Source organism: Limulus polyphemus, unplaced genomic scaffold (genome assembly GCF_000517525.1).
Source record: "Limulus polyphemus unplaced genomic scaffold, Limulus_polyphemus-2.1.2 Scaffold3577, whole genome shotgun sequence".
Taxonomy (NCBI): Eukaryota; Metazoa; Arthropoda; class Merostomata; order Xiphosura; family Limulidae; genus Limulus; species Limulus polyphemus.
Window position 1 is genome coordinate 8,874 of NW_013669187.1, and position 25,000 is coordinate 33,873.

A 25,000-nucleotide genomic window follows, 5' to 3' on the forward strand; every position below is an offset into this window, starting at 1 on the left:
TTTCCCTTCTTGTATTCAAACAGCATTACATGCCAAATGTGTCTCGTCATGTGCCATCACTATAAGGGATTAGAGCATACTAAATTTTACACATTATATAGGCTACACTAATGTGACGTTTAGGTGGTTCGTTTACCTATTATATGTGATGTACATTTTTTGGGGGGAAGTTAATGAAAGTGCTCCAAAACACAACATTAATTTCTTGATGACCTAATATTTCATTAAATGATTTTGTAAAGCTTTTCTCTAGATTTTTTTTCCACTGCAGAAGCAATACTACTTGGTCTATAATTTTCAGGGCAACTCTTATCACTCATTTTTAAGAATAGAAGTAATATAAGCAACTTTCCAATTCTCAAACACCTGCCAACTCTCTATTCATATAGTATACTCAGCTTGTTATTATTCAGTAGATTTGCATGTTCACTCACTCAGTTTAGTGTATATAGAATTTAATGCTAAATGGCTTCTAGCTCATGTGCAAGAACATACAAATCTACTGAGTGATAACTAGTACAAAAGAACATATACTTGAATGTAATGTAAAAGTATGGATTGATTTGTTCAGGATTTTTGGGCAAGATATAATGATGAAAGAACTTTGTGCATCAAAGAAACTTAATTAATTAACTTAATGAAGTAGGATTGTCCATGAAATTCTCTCTCTATTGGCCCACCGAAAATAGAAGAGAGGCTCATGTATTTGATATTAAATCACAATGCTTTTTTCAAACCTTGTAGGCCTGTTTTTAGTATGTGCTATATTCTCATTTTTTGAATTTTCTTTTTTTTAGAATTTCTGTTTTTGTAAAAATTCCAGTGGTGTGTATGAGTTTAAAAGATAACTGGGATATGTGAATACTACATGCGTTTTGGTAATTGAATCACCTATTGCTGCTTTTGATCTTTAGTCGAGCATTTGTAATATGGGTGTTGCTTGGTGCTTAAATTTGACCTTTAGCTAATGAATCTTTAGTTCTAGGAAAAAAATATTTTTATGTAAGTAACTGGCTTTCAAAATACAGCATACTAACAGTAATTCAGTAAGTGAATATAGTCATTATTTTATTTTCTGTTTCTCAGATTACAATAGGTAATCTCTGAGAAGCTTTATTGTATACCAAAACACAAAATTACCTCCCCCAAAAAAACCCTCAGAGCCACCCATCAACATTAAAATATTTATCAAGCTTTCCCTTATATTAACTACATCCACTACATCTGAAGGCAATCCATTCTAGAGACCACCCTGTTAGAAAAATAGTTTACTTAGCTGAAAATAACTTCTTTCTTGACAACATTATATTTATGTCCCCTAGTCTTACCATTCTGATCATTAAATATGAAAAAATATAATGAATCAACATTATCAATTCCCTTAACAATCTTAAACACCTTAATCAGATCCCCTTTAATTGTTCTATTTTCAATAGAAAACAAATTCAAAGATCTTATCCTATTTTCGTGTATCATCTATGTAGCCTCCTCTGAACCCTTTCCAACAATTCAATATTCTTTCTGAGATAAGGAGCCCGAGACTTAACACAATACTCTGATTGTGACTTAACCAGTGACCTACACAATGACATTATAACATCTTTAGACTTGTATTCAACATTTTTGTAGTTACCACCTAAAATAATATTTGCCCTGCCACTAGCAACAACACATTGCTTGGATGGCTTAAGAGATTGATCAATCAGAACAATAAGATATTTTTTCTTGCATAACACTATTAAGGTTATTTCCATCAGAAATTATACTCCTAATTCAAATAGTGATATCCCACATGCATTACCTTGTACTTATTATAAATAAAAGCCATCTGCCATTTATTTGCCCAACTCACCAAATAATCCAAACTCTTTTTTTAAGGCAGTAGCATTCTCCACCACACCTACAGAAATAACTTTTTAAGAAACCTTTTTTGTGGCAACTTGTCCAATGCTTTCTGAAAGTATAGATATACCACACCCGTACCCCAATCTATGTAAGCAGTAACCTCTTCAAAGAATGTTAAAAGATTAGTAAGGCAAGGTTTTATCCTAGTGAAACCATGCTGACTATTCAACAAAATTTTGAACTTTGTTAAATGACTTTGCAAAACATCTTTTACCAAACATTCAAAAACTTTTCCTACCACTGACATAAGACTGATAAGTCTATTATTACAAGGACAATTTTATCATGTCCCTTGAAAAGAGGAGTAACATTAGCCAACTTCCAATCTTCTGGCACCTGCCCAGTATTTAAGGACCAAGAAAAAATAATAGAAAGTCTAATCCTTAACCTTTTTCAAAACCCTGGGTAAATATTGTCTAGCCCAGGTGCTTTACTATTTAAACTTCTCAATTTTTCTTATAACAAGCTCAGAATTAATGTGATTATCTTATTAAATTTTGTTTCCATCTAACAGCTATTTAGGTTCAGGAATATTGCTTAAATATTCATTAGTAAAAACTGAAAAAAAGTAGAATTTAATAACCCTTGTCCAATAATTATAATATAGCATTCCAGGATCATCCCTCAAAGGCCATCCTACCAAATAATTTGCTTACACCTAATGTATTGACAGAAATAATTACTATTTATTTTAATATTTTTAGCCAACGTTTTTTTCATATAGTTTTGATTTCCTATTTGACCAACTCTCTTGATCTTCTATAGCCCTCGAAATTACTTCAGTGAATTTAAACTTTTTATATTTATAATATATTAATATATTCCCAAACTTCAATTCTTTTAACCATTTCTTTATTAGAAGTAAATGTTAAATCTAAAATAGCATTGTTCCTACTAGGTACCTTAATCAGAAGTTGAAGAAAACCACCTTGAACAGTTACTAAAAATCTGTCTCCCTCATGATTTGAATCTAACATTTCCCAGCCTGCCTATATGCCTGAAATTAAAATCTTCCATAATTATAACTTTGATAACAGTTTATCTCACTGTAGAGTTTCTCATTAATTTCATCCGTATTATCTGGTGGTCTGTAACAAGTAGATTCAATCTCATTCTTATTAGCTTTGATATCCTCAAGTTGAACAAGCTGTAATTCACATGTTACATATGAAGCCACTCCTCACGATCTTTTTAGTACTCTGTCGTTATTACACAACCCATAACTCTGTATTTTAAAAAAATTTCCTTCATTATAATAGCTTACATTTAACCAGGTTTTAGTTATTCCCATTATACCAGAGTCCTCTGTTTTAACCAGTGCTTTGAGGTCATTCATTTTATTTCTTATACTTCTAATATTACAGTAATAACAGTTTAGCCTAACATTAAAACTACTTTTGTACCTTATATATATATATTAACACAAGTCTACTATTCAGCCCTAATGACCAACTTATATTTCACCCGCCAGTTAAGTCTTGGTAGTGTCCGTGACAGAATTAAGTTATCATGGCCCTTTTCTTTGAATGCCTTTATTAAAGCCATGTTATTAATTCACAATTAGCTCCTCAGATCTTCCTTTATATACACAATTTGGTCATATGTGAACTAGAAAGACTGTATAACTTCTAGCACTCTTTATTATATCACTTGCTCTGTCAGTTATATCCTCCATACCTATCCCTAGATATAGCTTAATCTAATTCTTTTCTCTTCACCCCACAGCCCATATTATCCACTTGCCATACCAAAGAATCTCCTTTAACAATAACATCATTGTTTTTCATTCCCATCTCTGCCTGTACCTTTTGTTATCCTTCCCTCTTCAAGTTCATCACCTACACAAGCCAAACAAAAGCTAAAATCCATGCATAGTCTGCTCTTTATAATTAAATCTATCACCATTAGCCCTGTTATTGCTTCCAATCTCCCAAAAGTCATCACTAGTCCCTGCATCCTTTGCATGCAAAATCTCAATTTCCTCTCTAATTTCTGTTGCCACTTCCCACAGTTTACTCTTCCTTTTCACCATCTCCACCCTATTTCAACATGAAGTAGGCTTAACCTGCATACAGTAATTCTCAAGATTTGGTAGTTGGTATATCCCCTTTTCAAATTTAGTATAATTTTTTTTTTTGCTGAAGTTGTTACTATTACTATTATTAGTAACTATAACTCACAATGTTTGGATATGAAAAACATTCCAAATATTTCTTAACTATAACAGTTACAAAAGAAAACAATATTTTTTCTGACTTTGTTTTATTTTCCCCCTTTCTCTTTTGTGTACCCCTACACTGACCACTACATACCCTTCCATGGGGGTTATGTGTTTCCATACTTTAAGAAGCACTGTAATAATACATTGTATTATTGTTGTGGCATATTCATACCATAGTATTCCAGCAAATGGTTCTACATCTTGTTTTTTGAAGATACATCTAGTCTTACCAAACACAAAACTGTTGCAGTTTTTTAAAGGCTCTAAGATGCAGGGTGATATAATGTGGAATTTATTACTTTAAGAAAAATTTGGTAGTCAAAGGAAGATTTTTTTATCTCTCCAATGCCTTAGTTTTTTTTATGTCTCTTTTGTTTTTGATATTTAGAACACTTGAAAAACTTTGAAGTGTTCAGCATTTGTTTATAGTACTACCTTTAGAGAGTTCAGGAATATTTGAAGTGTCAAGTAATATATACGAAGAATTACTAAGAATAAAAAAGTTTCTCTCTTGTACTTCCTAACAAAACAGCTCTTAAAGTTTGTTAATATTCATGAGAAGAAAATTATTTTAGAACAATGTGCAAGTTTTATATATGTTTATATATTTTAAGAATGGTGTTCATAAAAAATTTTAAATGTGTGGATTTCTTATAAAATTTGCAGAAACTACTTCAGTTCTTTTACTATATTTCACTCAAATACAGTAAAGTAAAATAATGCAGGTACAAAATATTAGAATACTGTTTAATATTTTACTTGTTAACATTTATTTCATACCAGCTTACCAATGTTGGTATTACTGCTGCTAATATTGGGTTCAACACCCTCACCATGGAATCTGACAAGTACATTTGTGTACGTGAGAAGGTTGGAGATTCTGCCCAAGTGGTGATCATTGACATCAACAATCCAACAAACCCCATTCGGAGACCTATATCTGCAGACTCTGCTATTATGAACCCTGCTTCTAAGGTCATTGCATTAAAAGGTGTGTGTGTGTTTCTGCTTTTTTTTCATTAAGATTGATCATTATTTTATTTTTATTATTGAATTAGAACTTGGATATTGCTTTGTAAGATACAGATGTGTATAAGAAATGTCAAAAATGTCGGAAAATCATTCCATAGAAAATTCAGTGTACAATTAGAAAGCTGAAAGATTTTTTGTTGAAATATCTATAATGCATTAAATATAATAAACTTGAAGATATGGCAAGTATAAAGTTAACAAAACACAAATTATGCTTGTTAATGAATCCTTATGGTTGCCCTTTGCTTTTGTTTTTACTGTATGATAATTATTGTGAGCCCTAAATTGATACATTGAAAACTAGGCTATTAGAATGAATTATATATTGGTGTTAACTTTAACATAACCTTAACAGTTGTTGTTCATGAAAATTGATATGCATTTAACACCTAGCTAATACAATTTCTGTTATATCCCATATGACCTGTTGGGCCCTGGTATTGGGTAAAAGGTCTTGTTGGCATTTGATATGGCAGATGTAGTGTGGTTAACATAACATATTCTACTTTTTTCTTTCATTGGTTCTTCCCATGTTATTCCCAGTCCAGTTTGAAAGAATTATAAGAAAGTCTATGTGTATTATTTAATGGTCAACTTTTCTTCCTATAGCCATGAGGACACTTCAGATTTTTAATATTGAAATGAAAAGTAAAATGAAAGCCCACACCATGAATGATGATGTTGTATTTTGGAAATGGATCAGTTTAAACACTGTAGCCTTGGTAACAGACACAACAGTATTCCACTGGAGTATGGAAGGTAAGTAAAAAAAAACAACCTTTCTTCATAGTAACCAACACATTTTAGAAGACTTTACACTTGTCCTTTGCATTTGTTTTTATCATGCTTTTAATATTTTTAGCCATGAATAGATATACTAAAAACTGTGCTATGGAAGGAATTTTCATAAACCTTTTATAATTAATGATAGCATGTTTGTCACACTTGTTTCTCGGTTCTGGAAGAAGTTTGAAAGAAAATTATTGTATTAAGTATTCGATTAGTATAGTTTAGTTAGTGTATTTTACAGAACATATAAGTAATAAAAATTGAAGCCTTAAGAAGTAAATAATAAGTGTGTTAATCTTTTGTACAGGTGATTCCCAGCCTGTAAAGATGTTTGACAGACATTCCAGTTTAAATGGTTGTCAGATAATTAATTACCGAACAGACCACAAACAGCAGTGGCTTCTACTTATAGGAATATCAGCTCAGGTAAGAGGATAACTATTATATATACACATACACCATATATATATACACACACACACACAAGTAAATGTCTTCACTTCCTATTGGAGCTGTAAAATCATGATTTTGGTTTCATAACTTTAGTAGTCAAAACAGAAAAGCTGAAAAGTTCATACTTTAATAATACTGTATGTGTGGATATGCACACACATTTCTTACTTCTTTGTGGTTGGACCAGAAAAGCTGAAGAGATCGTAGTTTAATAATACCGTATGTGTACATATGCATACATATTTATGACTTCTTAGTAATCAGAACAGAAAAGTTGAAGATTTTTTGGTTTAACTCTTTCAACAAGAGTTCTGTCGATTTACCGAGTCGTGACCTTCTGTACTAGTTTAAAGTTGACATAAATTTAATACTTATAACTCTCTGTATATATATTAGGTATATCTTCACGAACTTTGACAGTCTTTCAGTTAATATGACAAGTCTTTCACATACAAAAAGTTATATTTCTTAGTTAAGTGCTTTTACTAGAATAAAATAAAGTTTTGTCCATGAGTATATTGAGTATTTGTTTTGAATAGTCCATGTGCAAAGTAATTTTCATGTTAAAATTAAAATACTTTTCGTCATCTCAAAAATCTCAAATTTCCTTTGTGTAATCCATAAAACCTCCTAAATGCATTTCAAACGTTTCTTTTCACTAAATTCTTATAGTTTATATGTTATTTTCTCTACCCTAATCTCAAAACTGGATCAGTCAATTCGACCGACCTCGTAACCACCAAAACAAAATTGAAATAATCCTAAATTAACCTTCTTTTCTTTCTATTACAACTTCAGATTGTAACCTGAAACTACTTTTGTTTATCCTAAGTAGCTGTAAGTTCGTAACATTATACATCTATTTATAATTAAGTTTTATTGCCCTTTATATTGGCCATTGAACCATGTCTAACTGCTATCCATGCCATTATAAATTGTAAATCACTCGGGAACATGCAGCTCACGTTACGCTATCGAATTACATTAGCAACGAGCTGCTCGCGTGCGTGCTTCATGAACAATTTTAATTATATTATTATTATTACTTATTTTACCTATTCTAGTCTTAAATAACTTAAAGATCCAAACTTTTAATTTTAGTTACTTTTTAATAATAAATAAAGAATAAATATGAAAAACAAGAAATAAAGTACTTACCCAATCTTAGTTTTTCTTGCTCTCGATTGTCGATTAGAGTTAAACCTGATTTTTTTAGCGATTATAGTAAAGCACTTAACAATTTTTATTTACTTGAATAATACATCAAAGAATATAGACTAATAACATGCAAAAAGTAGACAAATTCTCTTACTTCTAAAAATTTTTCTGGCTTTATAACTATGCTACAAAAGCCGTTACAAATTTATCCAAACTAGTCGTTAACTTTCCCACAGGAACAAATACTTGTACTGTGAGTGGAATTGACGATATTCTGTTCCAAACACAATGTTATACAATACGTCATTTGATTGATGAAAAACATGACTTTCTATTGGTTATAGATAGTATATAATGAAACGTAAGAGAGAACTATCAACCAATTGTGAAAGAGATGGTGTTGCAGGAGGGATGTGATTTTCTCTTTGATAGCTATGTAACAAAACAAAATTGAAGGCCATAAAAATTATGGTTTTTAAGCAATAATGATGTATTAAAAGTTATAGTATTAAAACTATATACAATTTAAAATGGTCACATGGTCAGTCCTTGTGACTGAGCCCATGTTGAAAACGCTCATAACTGGCTCAGTGCTACATGTGCAGTTCATTACTGTATGTATGTAGTCTAGTCCAGTTGGCTAGGCAGTGGGTGCCAAACAGGCACATTCCAAACATCATGAACAGTGTATGTGTATGTGATATATGCATGACAAAGTGTGAAAATACTGTATATGTCATTTGGTGAGAATTTCCAAGAAATGATCATCAGATTTGGCCTAGGTATATCAAACTGAAACATTACAGCACTTTCACTGTGTTATTAGAGGTCTCAAAGACAATATACAAGAGAAAGAAATGATTTGCACATTATGTTGAGCAAAGAGGAAAGTAATTTGCAACTGGGGTTGTTTTCATTCACAAATTCTGATGCAAACCCAGATATTTTGTCCCCTGAACAATGTACAGTAGGATTTCCCAAAGTGGTTGATACTGATCCCCTGGGGTCGATGAGACTGTACAGGGGTAAATAAAGACCTTGGGGTTGAAAATGACCCCTATTCCTATGCTTGTTAAAACCCATCAGGCCTATACATCTCATTAACGAAAATTAAAACCTCATTCTTTTTTACATTATGTGTTTTCTAATGATTGTACTATGATGAATAGGAGTTGATTATATATTGAAGTTTCATTTATCATTCATATTCTAAGAATTTGTGGGTCATTGACAACTTTATAAGTTCATCAATGGGTTGACAACTCAAAGGTTTGGGAAACCCTGATGTAAAGCCAAAATAAATATATTTATAATTGTTATACTTGTATAGTGTATCTGGAAATATGTTTGAAGCTGTTTTGTTTTTTACTGTGTTGAATTTATTCACTTCTATATTGGTTGTGTTGTAACTTGTGTTCAGTGTTGTGTATAAAGTGGGATTTTAAAGTTCAAAAGGATTCTTAAAATATTCTTTACTGTGTTGCATTATGTTCATTGATTTAAACTTGAGCTTCTATTAAAACGTTATAATTATATAAAAGGAAAGCTTACATAGTAAATAATTGATAAAACTATTAAATGTTTCTAAAGTTTGTATATAGTGTTTATAATGTCTCTTTTTATAATTTCTTGACATTTAGCAAAACCGAGTGATAGGAGCAATGCAGCTATACTCTGTTGAAAGAAAAGTAAGCCAGCCTATCGAAGGCCATGCTGCAGCTTTTTCCCAATTCAAACTGGAGGGAAACCCAGAACAATCAACTCTCTTTTCATTTGCAGTCAGGACTGCTCAGGGTGGAAAGGTACAAATTACTTTTGAAAATGCTTGCAGAAACAAAATGTAAAATTGCAAAACAAAAAGAGAAAATGGTGGTTTGTTGACCTGTATATGACTTAAATATTTCTAAGAAATTCACAGTTCTGTGGTTTGACAAGGAAGTATAACATTAAAACTGCTACTTACCCATTTTCTTTGTCCTTATCAGTGATCTCAAAACAAGTGTTGTAATGTACTGTACATGATATGTAAATAATCACTTTTAATATTTTTACAATGGTTAATTAAAACCTACAAAAAAGGCTTAGATAAGTTTTAGTATTTAACAACACATAAAGAAGTTACTTGTAACCACTTTGTACTTGTTATAGTTTCCATAGTATAACTTTTAATACAGTATGTATGTCTTCACAAAATTTGGCAGACTTTTAGTGAACATTATATGTCATTTGTACTCAAAAGAATCCCTTTTTTAATGACGTATTTTTACTAAAGACTTGTTCATGAAGATATAGAATCTTTTTGAGAATCTTGACTAGTCTGAGTGAAAAATAAATTCTAAATTAAAATTAAAAATATTTTTCTTTGTCTCAGAAATTTCATTTGTGTAACCTCCAAAACTTCCTAAATAAATATAAAAGTTATTTTCTCAGTAAAACTTTATACTTCAAAACACACTTACCTCCTCTAACTCTTTAGCTTTTTCCCAATGAAAAATTCTCTACTTTGCCAATCTAAGCATTGGTATAATCTTACCTCACTTACTCCAGCCTTTATACCCCACTGTTTTGCCCATAGCAACTTAAATTTTAAGATTCTCTTCACTTATGTCAATGCTCCCCCTATTCAAGATCCATGTTATTATTTCCTGTTCACTTTTCTCAATGGCAGAATGTTACGACAACTGTTTTATGTGAATTCTGCAAACAAAAAATTCTGAGACATTTGTGATATGAATTCCCACATTCACATCTCTGATACGGAGTCTCCTAGTGCTCCTCATCTGCCAACTCTGGAGTCTAGCATTGCTCGGGTGTTGGTGGGAGGACCATTTTCCGCGATGGATGTCCAATCTCTCACATACAGAGAGTTGGAGTATTACATGAGGCCTGATGTTTCTTCTCTTATTGGCTTGGATACTGAGCTTGTGGGGGATCAGAGGCAGACTGGGCAGAATTTGGACTCTATTTTTCTGACTCCTTCCTTTGCTCAGGCAACAAATCACAAGCCTCGGATGAACATCTTGCCTCCTGCACTGTTTTTGCAACTAATACATCAAGTTTTTAATGTCTTGAGCATTTTCCCTGTGACTTAAGACTCTTCTTCTTTGTTGGGGAAAGTCATTTAGCTAATTATCTAGTCCTTCCACTGTCATCAGACATTGTTGTGCATTTTCAGAGATTTACCTTGTCCTCCCTGTTTATTGGGACATCTTCCTCCAGCTTTCCATCTCTTGGAGGACCCATATTTAGGTACTTAGAGGTTAGATCCTCTTCTTCCTATTTGAGGTTCTAGGCCTGATGCCACTATTCATCTTAACCTAACTCAGTTTTCCCAGAATTGACTCCCCTTACAACAGTTTTGCATTTTTTATCTTCATTTGCAACTTTTATGTAAACCCTATAGCAGGTCTCCTATTCAGTTTTAAGAGAATCTTGGTCATTTATTGACCTCTACTTGGATAAAGTTATCAGCTTCTGATCTCTCCTTGGCCTCTTGGTTGGGTTGTTGCTGGGATCTTTTAGAGAAAGATGCCTTCCTTGAGGGCATTTGACTTCCTTCTTCAGCCCTTAGAGATCTCATTGAGGCTCCTATTCTCTGATATTTGATTTTTGCAGGTATTATAGATTCCATGGAATCTTGGGTGGATGTAGCCCGTCTCCACTCTTTTCTTTCAACATTGACCTCTCGCCTTTTCCAGTCTTCTACCAGATGGTTTACTGCATCTCCAGTTTGAGTTTCCACACCTCTTGCATTGGCTCCATGTTCTGTTGGATTACAAAAGAGATTCTGCCTTTATCAGCAGGCAGTCTATGCCTGAGTGGAGTGTAGACAACAGCATCAGTGAGTGACTACCCTATAGGATCCAGACTATTGCGAGCTCAACTCAGTCAGTTTGTATCTGTATGGGAGACCTTTTCCACTGATCAGTGGGTCATTCAGATTATTACGAGAGGGTTGATCCTTCATTTCACATCTCCTCCTCTACCATATACCATACCGATTGCCTTTGCCCTCCCCAAGGATCATCTTTCATCCAATTGTTCGGTGCAAGTCATCCAGGATTTTTTGCTCTTAGAGACTGTAGAGTGCTTCGACTACTTTCTCAAGGGTTTTTATTCCCATTTGTAGTACCAAAGATGACAGGCAATTGATGATCTGTCATTGATCTATCTCATCTCAATTGTTTCCTCCAGCTTTCTCGGTTTACCATGGAGTCCTTTCTTTCTGGCAAGTGGTACTTTGCACTTGGGATCTTCTCTCAATATCAATCTGTTAGAGCTTCTAGCAGTTCAATGAGCTATGTCTCGAGCTCTTGAATTGTTGTGATGAAAGGTGGTAATGCTTCACTTGGACAATTCCATTGTATTTTCCTACATTTCCAAGCAAGGGAGCACTCACACCAGTTCTCTTTGTATTCAGACATTTGATCTTCTCTTTTGGGTCCACAGTCATCAGATTCTTCTCCTTGCTTGTCATGTTCCAGGTGTTGTGAATTTAGTAGACAATCAGTTATCTCTCCCCAACAGAGGTCTTCCCACAGAATGGATGCTTTATCCACAAGATTTTTGTTGGATCTGCTCTTTTCTTGACATGCCTCAGATTGATGCTTTTGCACTCACCGGAATCCCCAGCTCTCAACCTTCTGATCTCCTGTCCCTCACCCTCTGGTTTTGGACATAGGTGCTCTCAGCCAGGATAGATCTGGTCTTCATCTTTACACATTCCATCTGAATCGTCTGTTATCTAAGGTTCTTCTACTGATTAACTCCTTATCCTGTCGAGTTATTCTGGTGGTGCCATATTGGCTAGATCAGCCGTCGTATCCAATCCTTTGGTATCTTCAGGAGTGCCAACCTTTTCCGTTTCTTCTTTGGCCATCCCTCTTACATCAGCCTCGGTCAGACATTCTTCATCTGGCGATCACCATTCTCTGGCTTTGCGCCTGGCTTTTATGCTATCCATTGCATGACAGCAGGGATTGACTTCTTTGTTGTCATTTAACATTGTCCATTTAGCATTTTTCATTGGACTTTTATTGTAAGTGGTTTCTCAGACATGGTTTTATCTTTCTCGTCACATTGTGCTGCAAGTTTCTCAATTTCTGTCATTATTATGCAACAAAGTCTTGGCTTCTTTGTCTGTTCCTCTGGATAAGGTGGCTTTATATGCTGCTTTTTGCTTTTTTTAGAAAATGTAAATTTTTTGAGTCCCAGTTTTGTCATTGCTTCTAAAATATTTTTGGGTTATCCGTCCTTAACATCTTTTCCAGGTTCCTAATGGAGATATCTTGGTGGTTCTCCATGCCGTATATCATCCACCCTTTGAACCTATGACATCATATTCCCTATATCACTTTTTGATTAAGACTTATTTTATTCTATTGTAGTCTAGCAGATGTCATCATTTGAATATGTTTGTGATTTATATTCACAAGACTTTTTACCATTCCATTTATGTTCTGTTGTATCCCGACAGGTCCTTTCTTCCCAAAACGTCAGTGGCTAAGAGAAGGGGATAAGGCTTTCCTCTCCTATTCATCTTCCCTTCATTTCTCATTTTTATGAACACTTGGATCCAGATCGTCTTTTATGTCTTGTTTGGTCTCTTCGATATTATGTTGTGTGGACTGAAGGGTTTTGGAATTCACATCACTGTTTGTTTATCCATTGGGATACTAAGATGTTATGTGACTTATACCCTGTCATTTTGACTGGTTGAGTTTATCAATTGCTATGTATTTCTCACTCTGGGCTTACATTGAAAGAATGAAGACTTTTTTGGGACTCATCTCATCAAGTTCACCATATCTCTGGCAACTTGGCAGCATCACCCACTGGAGGATGTTGTACAGGCTGGTATGTGTACCATGCCTAATACATTTATATCTTGTTATTTACATGATTTGGTGGTTGCTTTCTCGGAAGGTTTTAGGCTACACCTCATGGCTACTCTCCATGCTCTGACTCATTTGTAAAAGAGGTGAGAGGTTTCATTTTTTTGGGTTTATTTCTATTCCTTTTCAGGATCCCTCTCATCAGTTTTATTTGGATCCCACTGTGTGGCGAGTGTTGCCTGGTCATGTATGCTTATTTCTAAATCTGCTCTTGCTATCAGTTGGCTGGTCACAGATTGAATAAATTGGAGTCTGTTTGATTTTCAAAATAGGGAACGTAGTTCACTTGTTGCACTGTCTCTGTAGCATCATTCCTGGGGACTCCCTAATGTAAGTATCCCCCCCCTGCCCCGTTTTTCCTGGTGGAGTATGGTAGTCCTTATCACTCCTGGTTTCCAGTTGCTGAAGTGGTGGACAGAGGTTTTTTCATCCTGAGTGATACTTGTATTTATTATTCTACTCAAGGAGAAGAGGGTGAAGCTGGGTGCCCTCCTACCAATAACCCTGAATGTTTTTCTCTGATGTATGGTAGGAGCAGGACCTAACCTGTGTAGAGGCTTCCTCATAATTCCTGTTCAGAGATGACTCTTCACTATTTGGTTAAGATGTTTGTGTGTGGCCCTTCTTTTTGGTCATTCTCGTTGTTTCAATGATCATGAAAGAGGATCCTTGACTCCTTGTACTTCTGCTCACAGAGCGTCACTTCCTGTGCCATTGGTGAAACTTGGTTTGTTCCACATCCTCCTTACAATTCCTGGGGTAGGAGGTGTTGCCCTGTCTCTCAGGTTGGGGAGTTAGTATTTCGGTTCATAATCCCAGATTGGGTAATCTATGTTTCTTCAGGTTGAGTGAGGCGTGGCAAGTCTCGTAATTCTGAGTTCAGTTTGTTGCATTTTACACTTCTTTGAGTTGGGGCAAGGGTTTGTTCACTTTTGCTTGCCTTCTCTTTGTAATTTTGGTGGTTCGACATGCAATACTCTGTAACTTTTAGGTTGGGTTCCAGTAATACCATATTACTAAACAAGACCAAAAACAAAGCAGTCCTCATGCCCTAGCCACTACACCTTGGTTCTCAATTTGGGTCCACAACCCTATAATTCCAACCACAATACATGGTTGGGGCCTGGACGAGTTCATGTTCTACTAAAGGTGCTAGGATTTTGCCTCTGTGGCTGGTCGGCCTTTACTGCCTTGAAATTAGATTTTGTGTTGTCCCGGCAAAGAGCACACCTGGTTTAGAAGTAATGCAGACCTCACTGGTGTGCTATTACTATATCTCATTTTTGCATACCTATTTTCTATGCAGATGCTTTCTGTGTGGACCTTGCTGTCACTGGCCTCTCCACCTTGTCAAATTGGAATTCTAGCTAAAGTGTTAAGTGTTTTGGAAGTTAATATTTTCCTATACCCAAAATGTATTTCCAATAATACTTATCTCACAATCTCTTGCCCTTCTTCCCCATGAAATGCCCAGTTTCGGGGTCTGTTAATTTGGACCAACTCGAAAAGTGAATAGGAAGTAATAATGTGAAGCTTATATTTAGATCTGGTATAGGGGTGCATTAACATAGGTGGAGAGAATTGCAAGATTTAAATTGCTATAAAGGCTGGAGCAAGCAAAGTAAGATTCATACTAATGCTTAGGTGGGCAGGGAAGAGAAATATTCATTGAGAAAAAGCTAAAGTGTGAGAGGAGGTAAATATTATTGGAAATACATTTTCAGTATAGAAAAATATAAACTTTTATGTGTAATTATCTCTACCCGAACAATATATTTGATTCTTCAGCCAGTACACAAATCATCAAAGTATAATAAAAATAAAAGAGGTAAAACTAGAAATGAAAGGAGCAGATGTGGCCTTTTTTCCTTTGTTACTGGTCATGAAGTCTCAAAGTACATCTCTTGAGAGTTTGAACTTCTAATCATTTTACATTTATTTTTTGTGTTTATGTTACTGTCAACGTTTGAAGTAGAAATCTGATGTAAATAAAGCAACAGAACACCACTTTTATCATTAGATTGCTTATGTAACATCATAATATGATATACACTCAAGAGCAACAAAGTACGTGCAAAGAAATAAGCTGACTTCAACCCTGCTCTGAGAACACGATATGGATTTTATCAGCTTGTGTATCATACAATGTTTACAAAGATAATTCCCGATAGTAATAAAATTGCAATTGGAAACTGTGAAAACATTTATTATATGGTTTGGAGCTGATCCAATAAACATCTCAAGTATATGAGTATTGGTCATGTTCCTGGAATGTATGGAACTTAGCGATCTACTGTATAGGCATACAAAGATATTATTTGTGAGCATGGTTATAAAATCATATTTCCCTTTCAGCAAACTTATACATCAACCAATAAATACTATGTATTCATAAATGCTTAAATTTTAATAATTTTTATTAAAATGGAAGAATAAATAAGAAAATTTTTGAAAAACAAAGATTTCAAGTACTTACAGTGTTATGAGATTTTGTGCTTGTTAACTGTTAAGTTTTATTGATAGTGATAAGCAGAGGAAGCTTTTATTTTTAATGAAAATTATCCCTCAAAACTCCCCTAGCTTCATATAATCGAAGTTGGTCAACCCCCAGCAGGAAATCAGCCATATCCAAAGAAGGCAGTTGATGTGTTTTTTCCACCGGAAGCTCAGAATGATTTCCCTGTAGCAATGCAAGTAAGTGTTGTCACTTCCAGAACTATCAGCTTGGTCTTTAAAAAATATCATAAATGATTTTAAATACATTTAATGATATAGTTCAATTTTTTATCTAAACAGTTTAACTTGTTTAGATAAAAACTTTACACATTTTTGTCACATTTTATGTCAATAGACACAAATGACTACAACATTTTATTTTGACTCTTGAAAACAAAATAAAAGATTTAATATTTAGTATTGCATAGTTACTAGCATAAGTGTGTTAAGAGTTCATTTGCTTGATATTACTTGAATATTAAAAGGATAAGAACAATGGCAAAACAAGACATTTAATAATTCTTAGATGTTTCAGAAGAAAATAATTGATCATCATTGATCTATAATCATGAACAAAAAGTGATAAGCATAATAAATAAACATTTTAAATATTTATTGAAGAAAGAATATATATCTGATATTCCTTAACTCCACACATGCAACAGTTTTTCTCATTCAGTGCTGCCCTCTATATGCACAATTTTCGCTTGCCACTAGTCTTGATACTCACATCTATTACCTTGTGTTTACTTATGGTGCAGCCGTGCTGTAGCATGCAAATAAGCATGTGACAGCCCTCCACCAATATGAATGTGACACAACCTACTGACAGCTGACTCCCTCTATACTGTAGAACCCAATGTTCTCAATTTGACATTATAGAATGCAGACATATCTACTTTTTGCTTATGTTTGCTTAGATTGTTTTAGTTTTCAATGATTTTGTCGAACAATTATTTTCATTGTTTCCAGCTTATTACTTTTTCTTCTCTACTTTAACTTGGTACTGTAGGTTGATATAAAAACTCCCCCTCTCAGTTTGAACTATGGATTTACATATCAAATTACAAAAACTACTCTTGTTGTTACTATTACCACTGAAACTCAACATACTCCACTTTTTCTTCTGAGAAGTTTTGGGTCTTAATTTTCCATGTGCTGGAGTCCATTATTTGGCCTGTTGTGTCTCCTGAGCCATGATCAGACATACCATTTCCTGGGGAACCAATTCAGGATGACAAGGATTTGAATAGCCTCTTTCCACCTCCTTCCTTTGCCGTGCAATCCTATGTCACACCTGTGGATACTCCCAGAACTTCTTCTGCCTTCCTCAATGTGGTGTCCCAGGTATGTTATGTTTTGTCTCTATCCCCTGTGTCTTCTGATTCTTCTCCTTCCTTGGATGACCTTGTTTTCCCACTCTCTCCAGATATCAGGGTCCATGCTGAACAGTTTACAGAACAATTACATTCTGGGATCAGTATGCTTCATGCCTCTGATTCCTATGCATTAGCATATCATTGCCCAGATGTCAGGTTCCAGGATGTTCTGTTGTTGGTTGTGTATTGGGTCTGCACACATGTGCACTGTTTGGGTTTTTGTAATGGAAGTGTAATTTCCATTCTGATTCCTGGGCTTAAAGGGAAGATGGCAAGGACCCTCCTCCTACCATGGCCTGGATGTTTCATTCCCAATGTTGCCAGGTTTTGGAGTGGAGTTGACCCACTGAATAAAGTCTGACATGCTCTAGCCATTCTACATCATTTGGCACATCCACTTACGCATTGGATGTACATCTTTTCCACCTAATTTAGTGACATGTATCTTCACAGTGGGAGAATATTATACATAGTACAGACTTGGTGTGGTCTCCCATGGGTGTGTCCCTTTACATTGAGGTTTCACACTCAGACACTTTCTGAAGGGTGCTTATCTGCTTTTCACTGCAGGAAAATTGTAACATGTATACAAGTTAGGTAGTCATTAGTACATTAATAACGAGTCATCTGTTTTGTTCTATTAACTTTTTAATTATGTACTATTACATTTACCTATTATGCTATATCACTTTTTATGTATACGATGATAGATTACTGGTGATGGAATTAGTTTGTACCAAAACATCTGAAGATTATTAAATATGTTTCATGTTTTGCAGTTGTTCACATTTCTTTAATAACATTCACTTTTTCAACCAAATGAATTACTTGTTTAGCTTAATTTAGTGAAAACAATATGCAGAGCTATGGCTAGGCTACCTATGATTACCATTACAAATCATCTGTTTTGTATAATATAAAATTTAAAATATGTAAAAAAAAAATTCATTATTGTTTTAAAATATCAGAATACTTTTTCTTTACAGGGAGTAATATTATATCACAAAGGTTTTCTGGTATTTTTTATATGGTTATGCTTAAAATGGTTTAGGAAATTGGGGAAAATTGTTCTTATAGTATTAAGTTTCTGTTAATTTGTGACATTATCTATGAAGTTCAAAAACATTTATTGCTTCAGGTCAGTCCTAAACACAGTGTGATCTATCTCATCACTAAATATGGCTATGTCCACCTCTATGATATTGAAAGTGGTATATGCATTTACATGAACCGAATCAGTGCAGACACAATCTTTGTGACAGCCCCTCATGAACCATCATCTGGAATCATTGGAGTTAACAGAAAAGGACAGGTATGGTGTCTGTATTTTGAAATTATTGACTTTCCCAGGTGTGTAAATTTGGTTTTTTAATGCATTTTGTCTTCAGTTAGAATTGAAAATGGAGATTTATTTTATTAATAATGCCAAATATTTGTCTTGAAGGTCCTTTCTGTGAGTGTGGAGGAAGAAAGCATTATTCCATACATCACAAATGTCTTACAAAATCCTGACCTTGCATTGCGTATGGCTGTCAGGAACAACCTTGCTGGGGCTGAAGACTTGTTTGTGAAAAAGTTCAATACATTGTTTCAAAATGGACAATATTCAGAAGCTGCAAAGGTTGCTGCTAATGCTCCAAAGGTAGGGTTAGCTTTATGGTATCATAGAGTTGCTGTGTAGGAAATTTATTTATCTTACTTTTTACCGTATAGACTACTAAAATATCGTACTTGTGTAGACAGTAAACTGGAGGTTTTCTATCCATCCAGAAATTTACAAAGTGTTTTGATTGATCCCTAGGGTATTCTTCGTACTCCTCAAACAATCCAACGTTTCCAGCAAGTCCCTACCCAGGCAGGACAAACATCGCCTCTCCTCCAGTATTTTGGAATCTTGCTGGACCAGGGCCAGTTGAACAAGTTTGAATCCTTGGAGCTGTGTCGACCAGTTTTACAACAAGGAAGGAAGCAACTCCTGGAGAAATGGCTAAAAGATGACAAAGTATGTCAAGATTTTTACTCCTTTAACCATCTTGCTATAGGCATCCTTTTATACCCGTGTCATGAGGTTTTTCTGGATTACACTCAAAATTTAATTAATTAATTTTCTTGTCATCATACACAAATAAACTTGGCATAAAAATGTAACTAATAATTCAAATTTTAACATTATATAAGCTTTAACTCTTTCAATTTATAAATCCATATTGAAAAAAATCCTAATTTCCCCTACTATGAGAATTGTGACATTTGCTTTCTAGGCATCCCCTCTTCTCTAATTTATTTACAACCCATCCAGAAAGTACAAAATTTAACAACAATTACTCATTATAATGTTGTCATTGCTCAGGCAAAGCATAGTTTTTATAGCCTTCAATCATAATTGGTTACAAAGACATAAAATATCTGACCCATCTTTTGCAGAAATTGCCAATAGTTCTCTCTGACTTTTAGTACTATGTTATTTTTACCCAATACAAAGCCACCCAAGTTTTAATCTATCAAAGGACATATTAAATGACATTGTTTACTGTACAGAGAATAGTCTATTTCACCTCCAGTTCAAACTTTATTTTCATGGAGAAACACATTGACAAGCTTATCTGAAATTTTGACTGCTCTTGTTACTCAGTCAGAAATCCAGAAAAATTTTGATAGTTATAGGACATTGTCTGCTTTTGGCATGTTATTATTCTGTGTTCTTGGTGCATTATGTAATTAAATAAAAACAGTTTAGTGTAGTAGTACCCTTAGTATAAAAATGTAGGCTTAAGCTTCATCGACAGCCTACAACAGCAAAACAAAACAAAAGAAGACCCAGGTAAGTACTATATTTCTTGTTTTTCATATGTATTCTTTATTTATTATTATAAAAGTAACTAAAATGCAAAAATTAGAAACTTGTTAGGTAAGGTTAAAGTAGGTTAAATAAAGAATAAAAATGAAATTTTCACTGGGCAAACTTGCTAGTTTCCTGTGCATTATATAATTCAATAAGGTAATGTGAACTGAATGTTCACTAAGTTATTTATAAATTTTATGGTGGGCATATCAGTGAGTTGCAAATGAAAAGGCAATGAAACAATAAAATTTAAGTAGAAACAGATGTATACTGTTATGAGTTTAAAGCTATTTAGGATAAACAAATGTAGTTTCACGTTACAATTTGAAGTCATTCTAGAAAAAAAAGGTAGTTTAGATTTATTTTAATTTTTTGTTCTGGTGGTTATGAGGATAGAGGAAATAACAGGTAAAATATAAAGTTTTACTGAAGAAAAACATTTGAAATTTATTTGGGAGGTTTAAGATATGCAAAACATATTAGAAGTTATAGCATAGAAACTCGAAAGGTCAAGGGGCAGTTTTTAGGTTGGATCTATCGAGCCCATAGCGAGAGAATTAAGCAGCTTCTAAAATCATGTTTTGTTAAATTTAATGTTTTTGCATATATTTTATGATTGCATCCTAGATTGTTGAATTCAAATCATATCTTTATTTGCTCAGATAGTTATTGCTACTAATGTTTTACTTGTGAGATTTTTCAAAACATCGTTTTAAATACATTGACTGCCTGTAAGTAAAGCAAACTCTAGAACACATACACTTTTATCTAGCCTTTCAAAAAAAAGATCACAGTTAAAATTTTGTATTTTTATTAAATCAACTATATAATTTATGACGTCTTGGTACTTATTCAGCTGGAATGCAGTGAAGAATTGGGAGACTTAGTGAAACAAGTTGATCCAACACTGGCCCTATCTGTATACTTGAGAGCAAATGTCCCAAACAAGGTAGGTAGATAGGTTTGCATAAGATAATTTTTAATGGAGAGCAATTAAAAATGTTTAATTTTCCACCAAAGGTTTGTTTATAAAACTAATTTGAGTCGTGTATTGTTTGTGTGTACATGAGGTTTTTTATAAACACTCAGTACAAAGAAAACTTTAAATTTTGTTAAAGCACTGGGGTCTTGCTATGCCTTGAACTTTCAACAATATTACTTTTTTTAATTCAATAATTATTTTATCTTCTTATATTTTAAAATTTTAGCTAACTAGTGTTCTGATGTTCTTGAATTTTTGATTTGGAAAATGAGATTGTGTTATTAGATGTGTCTGAGATAGTCAGAATTAGGTAGTCAGTTTAATATTTTTAACTGACTTGATTGCTTTACTCCTTGGGAAAAGTAAGCTTTTATTTTAGATATAAATTAAAGTTGGAAAAAGTTAACATTAAGAAAATTGTGTTTAAAATAATCAAAATTTATTTTGAAACCAAAAGCAAAAGGATGTACAATACTATTATTAAGGTTTAAATTCTGCTTTTTATTTAGGTCATTCAGTGTTTTGCAGAAACTGGTCAGTTTCAGAAGATAGTTCTCTATGCAAAGAAAGTTGGGTACACCCCAGATTACACTTTCTTGTTGAGACAGGTCATGCGGATTAATCCTGATCAGGGTGCTTCTTTTGCACAAATGTTGGTACAAGATGATGAACCATTGGCTGATATCAATCAGGTGAAAATTGGTCTTTAAGGAGTTGCTATGTATTATTAATATTTGTTTTTCTTAACATTTTGTTAATAACCTTACTTAAGAAGGAACTTTTACAGTTCTTGTGGTACAAGGTGTAGAAAAGTTATTTTTGTGACTGTATTTAATTATGTAATATTCCTTTTGCATTTTCATCTACTTGTTTTGTGGGAAAATTTGGTATCCAGCATTTTCAATAGGAGAGGATTTTTAACTGTTCAGAGATTTGTGTTTTTTTTATATCTTCCACATTTTAATCTTTGTAAAATGTTCTATAGATTGTGGATGTATTCATGGAGTCCAACCTTGTGCAGCAGTGTACCTCCTTTCTTTTGGATGCTTTGAAGAACAACAGACCTTCAGAAGGTCCTCTCCAAACAAGGTTGTTGGAAATGAACTTGATGACAGCTCCACAAGTAATTGAATGCTTTATATGAGTAACAAGTTTTTCTTGACAGACACACTTGTAGTTAGATTGACAGTTGTTAGACAGCCCATTATTTACATTATAGTTTGACAAATAGGCCATTGTTTTCAGTGTTATTTGACAGACAGACCATTATTTGCAGTATTGTTTACAGATAGGCCATTATTTACAGTATTTTATGATATATAGGCCATTATTTACAGTATTATTTGACAGATAGGCATTATTTATAGTAATTTAATATATTGGCCATTAATTACAGTATTATTTGAAAGATAGGTCATTATTTACAGAATTGTTTGACAGATAGGCCATTATTTAGAGTATTTTTGAGAGACAGGCAATTATTTAGAATATTGTTTGACAGGTAGACCATTGATTATGGTATTGTTTGACAAATAGGCTATTATTTAGAGTATTGTTTGACAGATAATTCATTATTTATAGTATTGTATTTGTACTTATCTAATCAGTTTTGTGAAACGTCACTGTTATCATGTATGATATTTTTCAAGTTATCATTGTTGTTTCAGATAGTAATGATAAAACATTCTAGATTTCAAAATAAATTCTTAAAAGTCTGAAATGTTTACAAATTAAAATTAATTTGTGGTAAATGAACAATATCATGTAGTGGGCTGGCTTAGTTCTCATAGAAACAGCAGTTATAGTTGTTCATATCAGGATCAGTCTTCATATTGCACATATGCAATTTTGACTTGTGTATCTGAGTTGCATGTCTGGTAATTTTAATGCTTAATATGATCTTTTATATAAAAATAGTGTTTTCAAGACATTGGAGCTATTTCATAAAACACAATATTTGTAATTATTCCTATTGCAATGGGCTCATGTATTTTACATGACCTTGTAACCACCATGTAACATAGTGGTGTACATGCTGTAACTCTAAAAGTTCTTAATGTACTTCATAAAATTTGGCAAAATTTCACTAAACATTAAAAGTCTGTTGCAAACAAAAAAGTCAGAATTTTTAATTAAGTATATGTCTTAAAGTTTATTCATAATTATATTAAGTCAGTGTTGACTGCTCTGATTTTCATGTTAAGATTTAAAATATTTTTCTTATTAGAAGGTTTTCAAATTTCATTTGTATAATAAAATCTTCTAAATAAATATCAATATGAAACACATTAAATTTTATCTTATCTAACGTACTAAATTTCTAATTTTTTACATTTTAGTCTGTTACAGGAATTTTTAATATATTTTTATTACAGGAAACAGTTCTAAAGAAACTTTATAGAGTATACATCACATATCACAGAAAGTAGTCTTAGTGAACTTAGTCTTGTCATTTAATGGCTCTGGCCTGTAAATTTTATAACTTATGAAACATGCATGCAGATACGTACAGTTTTAGTCCAGATCCTTCCCCCCAACTCTTGTTTCTAAACCGTGTTTTAATAAATGACTGTAAGTTAATTTGACCACTATTTGAATAATTTTTAAAAATAAAAACTTAAACAAACATTAATACTTGCTAGAAGTTTTGAATTAAAATAACTCGTACATGCAGTTTTTAAGAATTAGAGATTTATCCTAGTTTAGTGTACATAATCTTAAGTGCATGTATTTAAAGTGTTTCCCCCACTATACTTTCATAGCTAGGCCTTATACTCATATGTACATAATATTTCACCACAGTTCATCACTTGGATCCCTGGGTTAATAAACTATCTAATCAAAAACACCTTAGGTGTGAAAAGAGGTGCAGCCAAAAAAGACTTTAAAGAATGAAATCAAAATTGGTGGTCAAACTGGTAGTTATACTTACAGCATTGATAAGAACTTTACATCAACTATTCATTCATTAATTAGTTAGGTCTTGTGTTTTGTTCAACTGGAGACATGATGGTGAGTAAAACAAAATATGTGACTTAGCTAACTAGTGAGTGAATATGTGTTGTAAAATGTTCATAATAGGGGGAGATTGATTTTTTTTAAATATTTCCTTATGACATGAAGAACTTAAAATTTATATAATAATAAAAGTTGATCTGTTAAATATGTTTTGATGCCAAGTTTATTCATATATATTGATAATAAAGTAGTTTAATTAAGTTGAATGTAAATGTAAAAGGTTGTGGCATGCACATTTTGATCTACTTGTTGCGAAAGGGTTACTTGACCTAAGAAAACTTCTATAGTTATCTGGTTTTTTGGTATCCAACTCTGTGTTATGTTAATAGTTCATTGTAAAGTTTGAATAACTCACCAGATTTGTTGATAATGCTTTTAATTTAGTGATTGACTAGTGTAGATTATTCAAGAACATCAATGTTTATTTTTAACTAATTTTATTCTTAGAAAGCTGCAGTTTGTTAAATATTATATTTTAAGCAGTTTGGTGATAACAAGGAAAAAAGACAATATGGTTAGTTGGTAGTATAAAGAAAATAAATTTAGGAATCTGAAAACAATGATTTTGTGATGATGCATCTATTACTAGAATGTTATAATAGTACAGAGGGTTGAATAGGTTTGTACATTAGGAACATATATCTAGTTCATTTTGAAAACTGAAAACTAGAGAATAGGGTAATGTTAATCTCTGGCTTGTATATTGAGGAAATGTGTTATGAACTTTTAAATTTATTTAAAAACAGTTTATTTAGTAGCTATTTCAAACAAGCTACACTTTTAGATGATTAGTCGTCACTCAACAAACTTGTTAATTGACTGTTTCTCTTA

General features: G+C 33.2%; 1 protein-coding gene across 1 annotated transcript in view; it reads left to right on the top strand.

Moving 5' to 3' along the window:
• Nucleotides 1-25,000, top strand: part of LOC106469623 (clathrin heavy chain 1-like) — an 85,088-nt gene that overhangs the window by 8,279 nt on the left and 51,809 nt on the right. The window contains exons 2-12 of the mRNA XM_013930124.1: nucleotides 4,910-5,117; nucleotides 5,768-5,917; nucleotides 6,255-6,373; nucleotides 9,199-9,360; nucleotides 16,033-16,146; nucleotides 18,466-18,639; nucleotides 18,772-18,969; nucleotides 19,129-19,329; nucleotides 21,026-21,118; nucleotides 21,661-21,843; nucleotides 22,137-22,274. Of these exons, the coding sequence (XP_013785578.1) occupies nucleotides 4,910-5,117; nucleotides 5,768-5,917; nucleotides 6,255-6,373; nucleotides 9,199-9,360; nucleotides 16,033-16,146; nucleotides 18,466-18,639; nucleotides 18,772-18,969; nucleotides 19,129-19,329; nucleotides 21,026-21,118; nucleotides 21,661-21,843; nucleotides 22,137-22,274 (1,740 nt within the window). The remainder of the gene's footprint in view (nucleotides 1-4,909; nucleotides 5,118-5,767; nucleotides 5,918-6,254; nucleotides 6,374-9,198; nucleotides 9,361-16,032; nucleotides 16,147-18,465; nucleotides 18,640-18,771; nucleotides 18,970-19,128; nucleotides 19,330-21,025; nucleotides 21,119-21,660; nucleotides 21,844-22,136; nucleotides 22,275-25,000) is intronic.